The sequence below is a fragment of the Coptis chinensis genome, chromosome 6, assembly GCF_015680905.1.
Source record: "Coptis chinensis isolate HL-2020 chromosome 6, ASM1568090v1, whole genome shotgun sequence".
NCBI classification, from domain to species: domain Eukaryota; kingdom Viridiplantae; phylum Streptophyta; class Magnoliopsida; order Ranunculales; family Ranunculaceae; genus Coptis; species Coptis chinensis.
Window position 1 is genome coordinate 40,124,052 of NC_141461.1, and position 16,858 is coordinate 40,140,909.

At 36.7% G+C, this 16,858-nt stretch overlaps 1 protein-coding gene across 1 annotated transcript; it reads left to right on the top strand.

The window, feature by feature from the left end:
* The first annotated feature begins 246 nt into the window (after positions 1-246).
* On the top strand, positions 247-2,093 carry LOC147492955 (uncharacterized). Its single transcript, XM_086567705.1, is given in 2 exon segments — positions 247-921; positions 923-2,093. Coding segments are annotated over 2 exon segments (1,833 nt in total). The 5' UTR covers positions 247-259.
* The last annotated feature ends 14,765 nt before the right edge of the window (positions 2,094-16,858 follow it).

Here is a 16,858-nt window from a genome sequence, read left to right on the forward strand (position 1 = left end):
AGTCATAAGGAGACAAATATGGTTAATGTGGAAAATGTTGTGAAATGCATGGTGTTTCTTTGTTTATTTATTATTTATTAGTTAAATGATCATTGTCTTATGAATTTTTAATAGGAAGAAATATGGATAAGAGTTGGTTGAATATGCCACATAGGCCTATTCAATATGCCCAAGGTATTAGGGATTTTATTGCTCTTGCTAGCAATCATTTAGGCGGTGCAGGTAGGGCCGTTGTCCATGCAAGAAATGCAATAATAGGATGTACCGACACTTCCAAGAAGTAAAAGATCATTTGTATGATAATGGTTTTGATAAAGATTATACTTCTTGGATATACCACGGAGAACCTTTAGACGTCGCAAGTGATGACGACGATGATGATACTGATTTAGGTGGTGAAGGTATACGCTATGATGGTTTGGATGACATGCTTGAAGATGTGAGACAATCAACACATAGAGACAATCAGGCGTCGGGCATCCAACATGGGGAAGCTAGTAGTAGTTACATACCCGATGCAACTGACGGGGGTGCATTTACTGGCCATCATAATACGAGTGATGGAAATACAATGTCATTTGATAGACTCTTAAACGAAGCGCGCCAACCTCTCTATCCGGGGTGTGAGAAATATAGCACGTTGGATTTTCTCATGAAGATGTTCCATTTGAAGATAATTAATCGTTGGAGCAACAAATCTTTTGACATGGTCCTTGCGTTGGTTAAGTCAGCACTACCTGCAGGTGAGAGGCTCCCAAAATCTCACTATGAGGCTAAGCAATTACTGCGGGATCTGGGCCTAGGTTATATCTCAATACATGCATGCCAATATGATTGTGTGCTCTTCTGGGGGACAGAGAACAAGGATCTTGAAAATTGCCCTGTTTGCAATGCATCGAGGTATAAAATTAATGAAGGTAAGACTAAAAAGTACGGTGAAAGTATTACGGTATTTTCCACTTAAGCCAAGACTTCAACGGTTATTTATGTCGAGGATGACCGCTGAGGACATGAGATGGCACAAGGAGAAGCGAGTTGGGGAGGAGAATATACTTCGGCATCCTGCTGATTCTGAAGCTTGGAAAGAGTTTGACAAGGAACATGAGTGGTTTTCTAGTGATCCCCGCAATGTCCGTCTTGGCCTAGCAAGTGGCGGGTTTAACCCTTTTTCTGACATGAGCAGTATCTATAGCATGTGGCCAGTACTGCTTATGCCATATAATATGCCCCCTTGGAAATGTATGAAGGAGCCGTTCATTTTCATGTCTCTCCTTATCCCTGGGCCTAAAGCTCCTGGAAATGACATTGATGTGTATTTACAGCCATTAATAGAGGAACTGAAAGAGCTGTGGGTACATGGTGTGGATACATACGATGTCGTAACGAAACAAACATTTCGGGTTGCATCATTTGTTGCATTACTATGGACTATAAATGACTTTCCTGCATTTGCTAATTTATCTGGTTGGTCTACAAAAGGCAAACTAGCATGTCCAACTTGCAACAAGGATACATGTTCTATGTACTTGAAAAATGGCAGGAAGTTATGTTATATGAACCATTGTAGGTTTTTGCAGCCACGACATCCTTTGACAAAGCGTGCTAGGCAGTTATTCAGTGGAAACAATTGGAGCAGGTTGCCTCCTAACAAGTTGACTGGGGAAGATGTGTTAAAGCAGTTAGAACATGTTGAGGAACAAAGGTATGGAAAGCATCCAGAATACAAGAAGAGGAAGCGTACTGAGACTGAGTTGAACTGGACAAAGCATAGCATATTTTTTCGATTACCCTATTGGCGTACCCTTAAATTACCCCACAACATTGATGTTATGCACACAGAGAAGAATATTTGTGAAAGTGTTTTAGGGACATTGTTGAACCTAGATGGGAAGACAAAAGATTCAGCAAAAGCTCGGTTGGATTTGGCCGAATTGGGTATTAGACAAGAGTTGCATCTAATTCCAAGGGGTAATAAATTTGTTGTACCTCCTGCATGTTATACATTGTCTCTTGCTGAAAGAAGGATTTTTTGCGAGTGGTTGAAAACGGTGAAGTTTCCAGATGGTTATGCATCAAACATTTTCGATGTGTAAATGTTACGGTATTGCAAAGTACATGGATGAAGAGTCATGATTGTCATGTACTTTTACAACGAAGTTCTCGGTTGCGCCGTGGTTTTTGGCTAGTGGCGTATCTTCGCTCTAATTGAACTAGGATTCTTCTTTAGAGAGCTTTCTTTGCAAAGCGTTAAAAGTAGAATTACTCGAGAAATTGGAAAAGGACATTGCGATAATACTTTGTAAGCTCGAATTGATTTTTCCACCAGCATTCTTTGATGTCATGGTCCACTTGGCGATCCACTTGCCTCGTGAGGCAATAGTTAGTGGACTGTACAATACGGTGGATGTATCAATTGAGAGGTGATGTTCATAAACTATATTCTACTCATTTTGGTGCTAAAAATACTATCATACTTTGATACCTCATCATCTAACTTTACTTATATAACACTTTATCGCAGATTTCTCAAAACTCTCAAACAATATGTTAAGTAATAGGGCACACCCGAAGGTTCCATTGCGAAGCGTACATTGACTCTGAATGTCTCACTTTTTGTTCAATGTATCTCCAAGGAATTGAAGCGCGGTTCAACCGTGAAGATCGTAACTCACGACGGTGGTCAAGTGAAACAAAACCAAGGGGTTGCATGTTTTCTCACATAATGTTAGACCATTGGGAGCTCGAATTATATAACAATGAGTTCAAAGGATTTCAACAAGGCTCGATATTATGTGTTAAACAATTCAGAAGAAATATCATCATATTTAGAGTAAGTGTCTTTTCTGATTAGATGTGTCATTATGTAGATTGTGTTAAATCAATCCACGAAAAGATAATAATACTCATTTTGCGGTGAGCATATGGTTGAGCTACAAAAGCACAGCTCTCGTGATTTGGAAAAAGGCGAGGAACAACATTTTCTTTGAATGGTTCGGGCTCGCGTAAGTGTTAAATTAAGTTGACATGTAGTTAGGTTCACTTTCGATTACAAAAGATCTTAAATTATTATTAATTTTTTTCCCATTTGATAGATGGAACAAGCTGTACTATGAGAAATCTCCCAAGGCAACCCGATGATTTATATTCACTATCATGCGGTCCCGATCATCGTGTGACTTCGATATAGTGGTTGCATTATCAATGGAATTAGGTTTCATACCAAGGATCGTGGAGAAAACTCTACGGACTCAAAATAGTGGTGTGGTTGTTAAAGGGATGATCAATCAAATGATATCGACTTTTATGGTGTCTGGCGGATGTTATAGAGTTAGAATATATATTTGGGAAACGAGTTTGGCTTTTCAAGTGTGATTGGTGGGATGTTAGTAACAAAAACAGGAATCCATGTAGATAGATATTTCATTAGTGTTAATGTGTCTAGGAAGTGGTATAAAGATGATCCGTTTGTGTTGGCCCACACAAACAAGTCAAGTATTCTATGTGGCGGACACCAAATTGCGTGGTGATTGGCAAGTTGCACAGAAGATAGTTCATAGGAACACGTTTGATGTTCTAGAGAAAGAGGAAGAAATCGAGTACATCGAATCTTTGAGACTTATCAACAAGAGGAGCAACTCATAGTTGATGAAATTCTAAGTGATGAAGTTATGCTTGTGCAAATGAATAGAGATGATGTGAACCTAGATGAGGCTGAAGAGGTTGATGCAAATGAGGTCTTTAACAATATTGTGGACTAACTAGGTGACGATACAATTATGACCAATGACTATGACATTGAAGAAGATGATACATTGATAGAATATTGTCTTGAAGAGGAGATTCTTTTCGAGTGATAATGATATCTTGATATTGATTGATCATAATCAATGTAAAAGCTTGTTATTTTTCTTCTATAAAATATATATTTCTCAAATACTTATAAATGTATATCACACATTCATACTTGTGGAGGCCGTTTTATTGCCTTTTGATATTGTACTCTTCTTACTCTTCTTTTATTGCCTTTTGTTTAAAAGTATTGTACTCTCTAGTGTCCACTTTGTGTTTAAGTGTTAGTTGTGGGTTCTTAACCATGTGTTAATGGCCACATTTGATGGTTCATAACCTGCCTTCTCTCTTTGTTATGGTATCTCTACATTTTTTTGTGTTTCGTGTTAGTTGTCATTTTTTTGTCTTTCCTTTGGACTAGTCCGTTAAAGCTATAATGGTTCTAACATTATGTGTTGTCTTACTTACGTTGATGTTTTTTACTAGTAGCTCTTCTTATTAGTATTCTCCTTTTTCCTTTATATAGTACTTGCGTGGAGCAATTAGATCTTTTAGTGTCTTGACCCCGATGAATAGAGTCAATTTCATGCCCTCCCATGGTTTTCAATCAAAGACACGTCTTGATTTGGATAGGACCTTGTCCGTCCTAATGCAAGTATTTGGAGGTTGTATCGTGCTAACATGTGTGGTATTACTTACACATGTAAAGGTTAAGATGTGACTTGAAGTTTTCATTACTCACAAAGACATTGTAGGCTGCTAGTTACTTCTTAAACCCTCGAGGGTTCATGTTGATTATCCTTTCTATAGAGATTCATTAATATTTGATATTAACTTTGAATCATGAATATGATCTGATTATAGGTGTGATTTACTCTTTGCTTGAAGTAAATATTAAACGAGGTTCAAACTTTTCGGGAACCTTTTCTTCTATTGCCTTTTGATATTGTACTCTTTTTATTCTTCTTTTATTGCTTTTTGTTTAAAAGTATTACTATTTAATTTTCTTTGGTGTAGCTATGGCACCTGGTCGTCCACTGCATACTCGTGTTACATCACAGTCTCAGGCCACTCATCCCGAGCAAGATGGTTCTAGTGTTGGTATAATTCTTTCTTAATTTTGTACTATTCTTCTTCATACTAATCTTTTTACGGTTACGCTAGTGTTGGTACAATACTTACTAACAAATATTTTGTCTTCTAAATAATTATGAAAGCCAAAAAGCGGGAGCCTAGAAAGAAGACCCAAAACCTAATTCTTAAGAACCACTTAGCACGAGGGGTGGAAAACCGAGGATAGAGATTGCTATTGGGAAAGATAGGCCTGTATGCAATTGGAGCCAACAGTGGATCACTGAGCTTGGCGTCATTGCTAGGTTTAGAATACCGCCTTTTGCCCATTACTGGAAAGACGTGACTGATGATCAAAGGAAAAGTCTTCACAAGCTTGTTTTGGTAATTGATGTTTGTTTATTAATTGTTTCTTTTACTAAACTCTTTAAAGTATCGTGCTGAAAATTACGTCTTTATGATATCTCAATGCGTATTTTATTTTATTTGTTTTGTAGGAAAAGTTTGACATGGACATCCATCTACCACATGTCGAAACTACTTCATTAATAATTATATTAGGGATCGTTTCAGAGATCATAGGTGTGCCCTTCACAAGTACTACGTGAGCATTCCAAATAATGTGAACAAACGTCAACACCCATTTGATGGTGTATCACAAGAGTCGTGGGAGAGATGGTGCGATCTGTGGGAAACAGATAAGTTCAAGGTAAGTGAGTTTACTCCTCTTTTTAAAGAAGAGGTTATGGCGGCCAAATTCAATGTGGGAAGTGGTAGTGCTAAAGGGTTGGTTGTTGTACTTATACACATTATAATAGTTCTTTTTATGATGCATTGTTTATTTGTTTTAACCCAGGATGTTAGTACGCATAACCAATACAGCCGCTCATGCCTTGTCGTCAACCATTGTGCTGGTTCAAAATCTTTTGTGCGGATCCGTGCTGACATGGTACACTTAATTGATTAATTTTAGATATTATAAATAGTTTTCTTTTTAGTACTAACTTTGGAATTTTGTCGTCTTTTAAAATGACACGAGCCCGGTTGATCGAGACTCAACAAGAGGTTGGGATGATCGACTATATCGTAAGACTCATTTTCAGTGAGAAAAAAGGGCTGGGTTTCTCTGAAGCGAGAAAATAATTATGTAATTAACTTCATTACTTACCCTTTAACTTAGCTAAATCGTACTTTTGTGAGATAGTTATATCTATTTGTTTTCTTTTCGGAGAGAATGGTGGAATTACAAAATCAACCTACACTAGAAGGTTCTAACCCTTTTTTGGAAGAAGAGATTTTTGATGAAGTCTTGGGCGTAAGACACTGGTTATAAGCGTGGTCTTGGACATGGCGAGGCACCCCATCCCGTAAGCGTGTGGCTGGATATGAGCACCCGGATGTGGATCGGTTGAGAGCAAAGGGCGAAAAGGCGAGTCTCAACTAGAAGAAAGGCGAGGATGGAAGGAAGCGGCTCAAGAGACACAAGAAACACACCGGTATAAATTCAACAACAACAACGCCAGTTGGACTATCTCATGGAGAAGCTTGGTGGTCCTCCTTCAATGTGGTATGATTTATGAATTTAACTGTTTTCGATATGTGTTGGTGTTGCTTGATTGGGATATAGTTGTTTTGATCGGAATGAATAAGCCTCCATATCATGTTTTAGGTTGTATATAGTCCATTTAGTTTTGGTAAATGGAATATGGGTTTTCACCGTCTTGTGAAATATATTATTGTGATTTTCAGGTTATGATGAGGTTATTGTATTTATGAAATGTTGAAAATCTGAGAGGAGACTCATCGAAATTTTACTATAAAAGTCACATATCTTATCTTAGGTATGTAATTGTTTGAGATTTGGGTAGACATAAACTTTAAGTAGATGACCTATTAGTTCATAGCTCCTCACTAAATTCTTCCACCCTATTGTTTATGGCTTTATTTATTTATGTTTAAATTAATTAATTTAGATTTACTTTCCATAGTATTGATTTGATTAGTTCTATTTAACTCTATTCTATAAGTATGTATCTTGCAGTATATATAGGTCTACCTTACTTGACTATGTTATGTAATTTTGAGGTGATTTGTTTCACGTTATTTGTGTTGGGGGCGGGGTTTCTGTTGGTGGTTGATTAGCATGATAGGTGGGTAATCCTTTTTGTTATGCTTTTGCCACCATGAGTCTTTGGACATTAGAATGTGAGCTGTGAATTATTAGACATTCTTATTTGAAGTGGAAATGGGATTTTGGCTTATATATTCGTGGTCTTTAGAGTCTATGCTTTCCTTAGTGCCTTTGAGGAGGTATATAACCGTCTTTACTTGAGACTCCTCTAGCCTTGTACCTTTGTGCCTCTTCATATTAATGAAATTCTTGTTTTGTATATAATTCAGTTCTTAGATTTATCTCAATGAATACTAGCTAGTAGAGGTCTAATGGATAAATTATTTTGATACAATTTAAACTTAACATAATTGTTAATAGTTCACTTTGGATTTTAATTTTGGACGTGATGAAACTATTATATTTTTGTTTCAATTTTTTTTTTTGTGGTCTAATAGATAATATCTTTGTATGCAGATAATCTTATGCCAAAATGGATCGGTTTGGTATTAGTTTTTGTGAAGAAATGGCGTTTTGGAATTGCAAGAGGCACTAGAGGAATCTAAATGTTATTTATTATCATTTTTATTTTGTGAAGATGGTTCATTCTCAAGCTACTTGAGGGATGTTTAGAAATGTTTTTGTTTAAGTTAATACTTTTCTTAAGATGAGTTCAGAAATAAAAAATTATGAAAGGGATGATGCAACTCTCTTTTTGTTTCTAATGGAGTGAATTAACTCACTTTTATTTATTGAAAATTTGTTGCTTAAGATAATTGATGTTAAGGTTGTGTTTATTTTTGTTGAGGGGGAGGGGGCAATCGGAAACGATATTAGTGATCAAAATAGTCTTTTGTGGACGTATGTAGTGTGGGAATATGATTACAATTAACCAATAGCTACGATGAAAACGTCACTTATAACACTAATTTTTTTAATTTGTTTTACCTTTTTCGACGATAGAAAAGCGTCACTAAAAATACACAAAATTCAAATATTTTAGATCTTTAACGATGATAACAACGTCACTAAAATACACAAAATTCAAATATTTTAGATCTTTAACGATGATAACAACGTCGCTTATATAACCAAAGTTTCAAATTACTAATATTTTTAGTGACAATAAAAACGTCGCTAATAAGATATTTGTTTTTTAAATTTTTGGACTTATAGCGATGATTAAAACGTCACTAATAATGCTAAAATTTTCAAAATTTTCAGACTTTTATTGACGTTAAAACGCGTTGCTAGTAATGCTTTATTACCGACGATTTTAAAAATGTCGCCAAAATTTCATCTTTTCGCGGCGTTCTTCGCAATGAGAATACCAAAATGAGTTAGCGACGAAATTAGAGAAATAGCGACAGTAATAAACGTCGATAAATATCGGCTATTTGGCGACGTTAAAATAGCGTGGCTGCATATCATTGCCGACTATAGCATTAGCGACGTTGACTCGACACTCCAAAAAGCGTCGCCAATTTGTATTAGCGACGTTTATGCGATTTTCAGCGACAATTTTTTTTGTCGCCAAAGACCCTGTTTCTTGTAGTGATAGGGTCGATAAAAAAAATGCACATTGTATGGGTTTGACCTGTTGTCTTCAAGTATAGGGGTGTGGAGGAAATCAGAGGAAAGGGTCAAAATCTCTAGCATATCAGTGGTCACTGGTAGGGCATTTTTCGTGGATGGTTTACTCTATCTCATGGCTACTGATTATGCTCTTTGGTTCAATATTGATAAAGATCTAGCTGGTATAAAGCCATTGACCTTGTCCAATAAGATGATAACTTCAATGGTTGGCGAATACAAGGTAAGTATATATCCTTCCACTTGACGTTCTTCATACTTTCTGTTGCCCCACCTTGAAGATATGGGATCCTTTAAGTATAACTTGGAGGAAACACTCACATTGTTTGCTACCTTTTCCTCAATTGCAACTACCTCATTAGGAGTCCACTCAACTTACGAACTCACTCTTATCGTCAACGACTATAAACAAGGAAATATAATTTCTTTTTCTTTTAATCTCCAATTCTTGTTCAGACAAATTAAGACAAATAGCTTCCGCTATAAAAGAATACTCGATCGAGGCACCAATGCCTGTCTCATATGACCTTACGTTCTCCAAAACAAAACAATGTTATCTTCAATTCTCTCCGTGTTCTTGCTAATGACATTGATAACTACTTCTTGTTCTGGTGCTTTAGCTGCTCGTGCTTTAGTATTTTGTATCAATTATCTTAAAATTTTGGTTAAGTCTGAAAGACTGACGAAAAGTTATTTTCTTTTTTCCGCAAGTAGAAACGAAGGTGTTATACGAGCGAAAAGTCCACAAAGAAAAGTTCCGATTAATGTCTTAGAAGAACTAAATAAGCTGACAGAAAGGTTTACTAAGAAAGTTCCGCTCAGAAGATTGCATTAATGCCTTAAACGAAATAAAGAAGCGGGAGAAAAGTTTTGCTAAGAAAATTTTGCTCAGAAAGATTGGCTCAAGGAAGTTGTTGGAATGATTCACTCAGAAAGATCGTCTAGTTGCCTTAGAAAACATAATGAAATTGTCGGAAAGTTTCAATTCACTCAGAAAAAGCGGCTCAATGCCTTAGAAAGAAAAAAATGAAACTGTCGAAAATTTTTTGCACGGAAAGTTTCGCTCATAAAAATTGGTTTAATGCCTTAGAAACAATAATGAAGTTGTCAAAAATTTTTGCTCAGAAAATTTCGCTCAGAAAGACCAGCATAATGCCGTAGAAACAATAATGAAGTTGTTGAAATTTTTTGCTCGGAAAATTTCTCGTAGAAAGATTGGCACAATGCCTTAGAAAAACTAATGAAGATGTCAAAAAATTTTGCTTGGAAAATTTCTCATAGAAAGATCGGCACAATGCCTTAGAAAAAATAATGAAGCTGACGAAAATTTTCGTTCGGAAAATTTCTCGTAGCAAGATCGGCACAATGCCTTAGAAAAAATAATTAAGAAGTTGTCAAAAAATTTCGTTCAGAAAATTTCTCGTAGAAAAATCGGCACAATGCCTTAGAAAAAATAATGAAGCTGGCAGATAGTTTCGGTTGAAATGGAAAGAGTTGTATGAGTTGTATAAGCAGAAAACTGATAAGGAACCATTGAATTTTCCCAAACTAATGATTATGTGATTGTGTGAACGTAATACCATAGAGCTAAAAATTCTTATGATGAAAATAAAAATAAAGTATGGGCTTGCTATTGAATATTGTTTTTGTGTCAGAGAACGTACCTGTGGAAAATTAACAGTGTTGTTGATTTATGAAGTTGAAATGGAATAGAACGAGATGCCCCCATGTAGAGAAAAACGCTCCCAATGCTAAACGTGGTAACTTCGTCAGATTTGGCAAAAATTAAGACTAAGCATAAAAGTGTTCAAAATTTAAATCGAAACTAAAAGCGGTAACTTGGGCCGATTTTGTTGGTAGGAACTTCTAAGCAAGATTTTGTTTTTAAACGCGATAGTAAAGTACTAACCGAACGTAAAAGCGTTCAAACTTAGGCTGACGAAGCTAAATGTGGTAACTTTGCCAGATTTTGTCGTAGCGATAGGAACTTACTAAGCGAGCATAAAAACATTCAAATTTAGCGATAGGAACTAAGCGTGGCATAAAACATTCAAATTTAGTCGACGGTTAAACGTGGTAACTTTGTCGATTTTGTCGAATGATAGCGATATTAGCGAAAAGTTAAAAACGCTCAAACTTAGACTAACAAAACTAAATGTGGTAACTTCGCCAGATTTTGTCGTAGCGATAATAACGTACTAAGCGAGCGTAAAAGTGTTTACAACTTAGACTGACGAAGCTAAACGTGGTAACTTTGCCAGATTTTGTCGTAGGGATAATAACTTACTAAGTGACTGTAAAAGTGTTCAAACTTAGACTGATGAAGCTAAACGTGGTAACTTCGTCAAATTTTTTCGTAGCGATAATAATGTTGCGATGGAAACCAAATTATACCATTAGAACTAAAGTGAAAGAAATACTTTATTAATCACCAAATCTTAAAAAGTGCAAAGATAATAATGGAAAAGAAACTATTGAACTGGAAACAGACTAACAAATTGTTGTTCGATTTTTCGTTCAACTTATCTATTTTGTCCGCTCACTTAGTAAAATAATTTGTTACGACGAGCAAAAAACAAACACTGCCGAGACTGTCGGAAATAAGCCAACAATGTCAAGGCCCTATTTTGCAAATGACCAAGATTTATAGATTGGATGACGCTTCATCGCGGGAAGTTTGACCCATATCACATATCATATTTTTGACAAGGCATACACTTCTCGGACAAACGCTTAACATCCTTTGGCATGTGTGGTCACCAATACCATTGGGTCATTGCTATGTAAGCAAAACTTCGCCCCTAAAGTGGTGTTCACATAGTCCTAAATGAATTTCTTCGAGGCCTAGTAAATTGTTCGTTCTGCCCAAACAACGAAGAATAGGATTGAGACTTGTGCCACTGCAATAGTTTTTGGTAATCAGGAATTCTTGGGCATCGGCAGTTGCATGATTGTTGTCGATAGATACCAAGACATTATCAGTGCCAAGCTCGTTGGAATCATCTGACAACATAAGTGGTTAATCCAATATTGTCGTGACAGCGACGACTTGATTTTCCACGGATAAGTATGTGATAGAATCAGGATGCCTTACATCATAACGCAGATACTATACAATACTGATAGATGCAAAATTTCATGCAATTCGTTGAACTAAGTCCAAATAAATGTCTATTATATCATCGCAAGCCGCATATTATCATTCAAAGTGGCTAGCGACTAACTTAGAATAATTAATCATAACTTAGTCGCCCCCAGCTGAAGAGTTGTGCGTATACCGCAAATGACAGTTTCGTACTCGGCCATATAATGTGAAGCGTCAAAACCCAAACGTATCTACCTTTCAATTATGTCTTCATTCAGCTTAAAGATGACAAAACCAAGACTAGAGCCAGACTTATTATCAAACTATCGGTGTAAATCTAACAATCAGTTGATATATCCGATAAGTATTTCAAGTCATTGCCCTTGGGAGGTATTGACAATTAGGGACCGACATGTTCCTCATCGAGTAATGCTTTCGACATAGAAATATCATCGATAAGAAAATAAGCCATTAGCAAAACCAAAGTTTGTCTCTTTTTAACTGTATGAGTGTCAGAGATAATGTTGTAAGGGCTAAGGTAACTTTTCCATTCTGCGACTCAATCCGTAGACATTGCGAAAAAACTTGCATAGCAGATATTTGATAAGTATAAACTTCGACTATTCCTTCTTTGAAATAAGCTTAAGAGGACTGACGACATGAAACAAGGCCAATGTAATTTTCTAAAAGCAAGAATGCCTCCATTCAGCTGATATAAGAGCCGTATTAACAAATAATATGAGACGACCATTGTCACTATCAAACGACAATGGACAAATATGAATTAGATACGCTTTGTTGAGATTGGTGAAAAGTAACCATTGCGAAGTCTGTATTTATTGTCTAGAACTCGTGGGTAACCATTGCGAACAATGAGAATATAATAATCACCACTTAAACGATCCCACACGCAACTACGTTGTTGGCGTGTGTTATGTTGTGGTGTGACAGATATAACACCATTTTTGAGAACTCATGGATGACATACGTTGCGAACAACGGGAATCTCATCCTCACCACGTAAACGATCCCACACGCTACGATGTCGTTGGTGTGTGTTATGTTGTGGTGCGATAGATGTCACATCATTTTTGAGAGGAATGGTTCATTTCAGACGATGCTTGTAGTAATTGTTCTATTTTCGATCCGTGCACGCTTAAACTTTCGAAGAAGTGCTTCTCAAGGCATTTGACATATTATCAGTATAAGATTGCGGTGACCATATCTTCGTGGAAAAGTAGTGATGTCGCGCGGCGCTGAAGAGGAGTAAGACGTTTTTTTTTTTTTTGTCCATTGTCGCTAGGTTGACCTTGAACATCATGGTTGGGTTAATCGACAGTAATTGTATCAAGAACTTGAGCTCTTCTAGTATTTGTCATAATTTTTGCACAACGTGATCGAGAGTGTTGAATAAGAACCGCAGACGGTGCCAATTATGTTTCGACCAAATATGATCAAAACACTAAGTGGTGACGAAAGAGATTAAGAACGTATAAAAGTAGTTAGAAAAGTTATGGTGATCGGGAAAATGATGAGATTGTACCTTTTGATTACCTACGTATCCAAATTATCGATGGGATTAAATCTCAAGAACGTAGTTCTGTATGAAAAATAGTTAGGTATTTATATAGGTAGAGTAGAGACTTCTTGTAGCTCAAGTAATTCTAATTGAACCTGACTCTTAATTGATGATTATCTCTTTGATATGAAACGAATCTAGACATAAATTAATGTATGTAAGTGGCAAGCCATGTGGCTAGGGTTCAGCCCTAGCTAGACACATGAGTTAATGGTCTTGTACATTAATCTATGATATTGCAAATTGGGCTTTAGCCATGTTGATTAAACAAATAAAGTGGAGACTCTTGCCAATGGACGTTTGCCACGTAGGTGGGGGAAACAAGATGTTTAGGCAAAAGAGAAAAAATAGGAGATTTGGCTAATAACACCATTTTTTTTAAAAAAATTTGGACTTATAGTGATGATTATAACGTCGCGAACAACATTAAAATTTTCAAAAATTTTGGATATTTACCGACGATAGAAACGTTACTATTAAGATATTACTAGCGGCAATTTTTAAGACGTCACTAAAAGTACATCTTTTGCGACGTTATTGTGTAGAGAATACGGAAATGAGTAAGTGACGAAATAAAAGCAATAACGACGTTTTGCATCTTTGGTGAAGATCTCATCTTTGGCGACGTTGTAAAATCGTCGCTATGTATCTTTGCCTACTATATCATTGTCCACAATGGCGGGACATTCCAAAAATGTCGTCAAAATATAATTAGCGACGCTTTTTTTTGTCGCCAAAGACCCCATTTCTTGTAGTGTTAAATAGTTATTACAAAACATAAATAATTTTAATCAAATTCATCACAACAAATGTAAAATAAATAAGCTATCCCTGCGAAGAAGATGGTCCTGAACCGTCAGACGGACAACAACGATGACGTTCATGACTAGAGTCAGAAGTAGAAGGCGAACCTCCTGGCTAGGGCAAACATCTTAAGACTTCGGCCTAAAAAGCTGCCTGCGCCTCTTCCATATTCTCTATTGAATTAAGCATTTCGGCGTGGTTATCAGCTATGGTTCGAATGTTATGCTCTAAGCTATGGTGATCACGTTAAATGGAACCCAGACGCCTCTGTATCGATTCACAAAGCCTAGTTAGGTTTTGTTGATGATCATAAAGCGTATGCATCCCACTATGGAGTAGTGAAAAACATGCATGTAAAACCAGAAGTAGCACGATCCATAGCATTCTCAGCAAAACAAACATGATATTTATCCTCATCCTCATCCTGATCTATACCATCAGCTCGCTCTTCAGGCAATGTCCAATGCCTTTGGACACAATCACTATACACCTTTGCGTTCGAGTGAAGCTTAATATGAGTCCTAGGTGACTCAAGCACGCAGCCCCAAGATAACGTAATCTTAGTAACTAAAACATGAAGGGGTGCAGTGCTCAAGCCTACAGCCATAAGTTTTTCACGTATAAAATCAATGAGGCAAAAACCATACCTCCTGTTCTGCAGAACTCAAAGAACGTGCAGGAACGACAAGCTGATGTCACTCGGCTTTGAAGTGCTACAAAACTTCTTCCCTAGCCACTGCGTCACAGCCAGCTAGTTAAACCTCAGTGACTGTTGCCTGGCACAATGAGAATGATCATTGTATCAACCTTCAAGCAGCGTCTTTAGTATCAACTGATGCACTCCATCAAACTGGGATCTTTGTAAGGTCAAGGTGACTTATTTAGCGGGTATCCCAGTGATGGTAGCGAGCAAATCGTGAGTCACATCCATGTGAACTCCGTCCAAATCCACAAACATTCTCCCTGAAGGAAGTATCCTCTTATTACGATAAAAACGCAACACCAAATCCTCATGGTAGTACTCCTCAGTAGAGAAAAAACAAGTTCGTTGTTCTTCAGAAGCATGACAGACACCAAAAGAAGAAAGGTGGAAGCAATATTTGACATGAAGGACGGCTGCTTGCCTGAGGTATACTTGGGGGTACCGCTATTCAAAGGTCGTATCACACAATCCAACATGCAAATTCTAGTTGACAAGATAAAAAAGAGAGTAAGTGGATGGGCAGGAAAGTTACTTTCATTTCAAGGGTTAGCAGTCTAATTTTTGCGAATGAGCTATGAAAATGATTATCATAAAGAATGTTATCTAATAATCTAATAAAAACTCAAATCTAACCATGGGTGACATATGAAATAGTGGAAGAATGCCTCGAAATGCTAAGGCAAATTGGCATATTTCACCCTCGAACTTGTCAAGTTTTACCACTTAGCCCCCTAAAGTTCAGTTTAGGCAATTTTAACCCTGTACTTGTAAAATGTATCCACCTTCATATTTCCGGTTCATTTACGGCACCTGAAAAGTGATGTGGAGTGACGTGGAATTATATTTTCTGACATGGAATTTCTAATTTTGCCATGTGTCAAATTCTAATTTTGCCACGTCATAAAATATAATTCCACGTCACTCTTCAGGTGCCGGAAATGAACTGGAAAAATGGAGTTGGATACGTTTTACAAGTCCAGGGTTAAAATTGCCTAAAGTGAAGTTCAGGGGGGTAAGTGGTAAAACTTGACAAGTTCGAGGGTGAAATATGCCAATTTGCCAAATGCTAAAATGACATAAGTTATGAGGGCGATGGAAAATCTAGAAGACTAGATTGTGTCACATGAATCTATATGACTAAACGTAGCATAAACAAAAATAGGAAGTTGAGAGAACAAGGTGGGGGTGATTACCCACCCCCAAACAAAATTTTAGAATAGGATGAAAAAGCTTTGTTGTGGTGAAAAAGAAGGTCTTTTAAAGTCAGATACCCTACACTTTCTAATCTATCTAATATTTATGGGTTTTATATTTTCTAATTTTTATGAAAAGGATTTTTGAAAGGTAGAAAACAAAAAAGCAAGTTAAAATGTAAATCACTCCATAGAGAAACACTACTCAAAAGAAATGAGAAAAAGTGCAAGAAATGAATGCGTGAATTACATGAACGTGGACTAAGGATCCGACACTTACAACCACACACTCTGAAAGGAGGGTCCGGTTACCTTAATGGAGTACTCCCAAAATATAGAATATGGATAGGAAGTACACCAAGTATAGAGGCCAGTCCTCATAAACAGGGTCTTGTAGAAGGGTTTTTTCTACAACGGGCGAATGTAATTTGTGGAAATGTTTTAAGCGTTGGCCATTTATTTAAAAGGTACTGTTGTCTTTGGGATTTACCAAAGTGATTACCTCTTGAGGAGTGACATCAGTAACTAGAAAAGGTCTAGACCAATGTGTTTTAAATTTACCAGGAAAAATATGCAAATGTGAGTTATATAGCAAAACTTTTTGACCAAGGTCAAACTCTTTACGCAAAATATGGTTATCATGAATATGTTTCATATTATCTTTATAATCCTTCGCTAAATCGTAAGAATCGCTATGGATTTCTTCAAGCTCATTTAATTGTAATTTTTTTAAAAAATAAGCTAGGGTTAGGCGGACCCCCACCTGTATTATATTACTCATTAACCATTTTGTACATAAATTTGTCCACTCACATCATCATTTACAATACATTGTAATCTCTGATCTAATGGGGGAACAAATTGCAATACAAAATCAGTTGCATCATGAAGGGACGCTAGATAGTCTACAGCTCGATTCACTTTTCTAAAC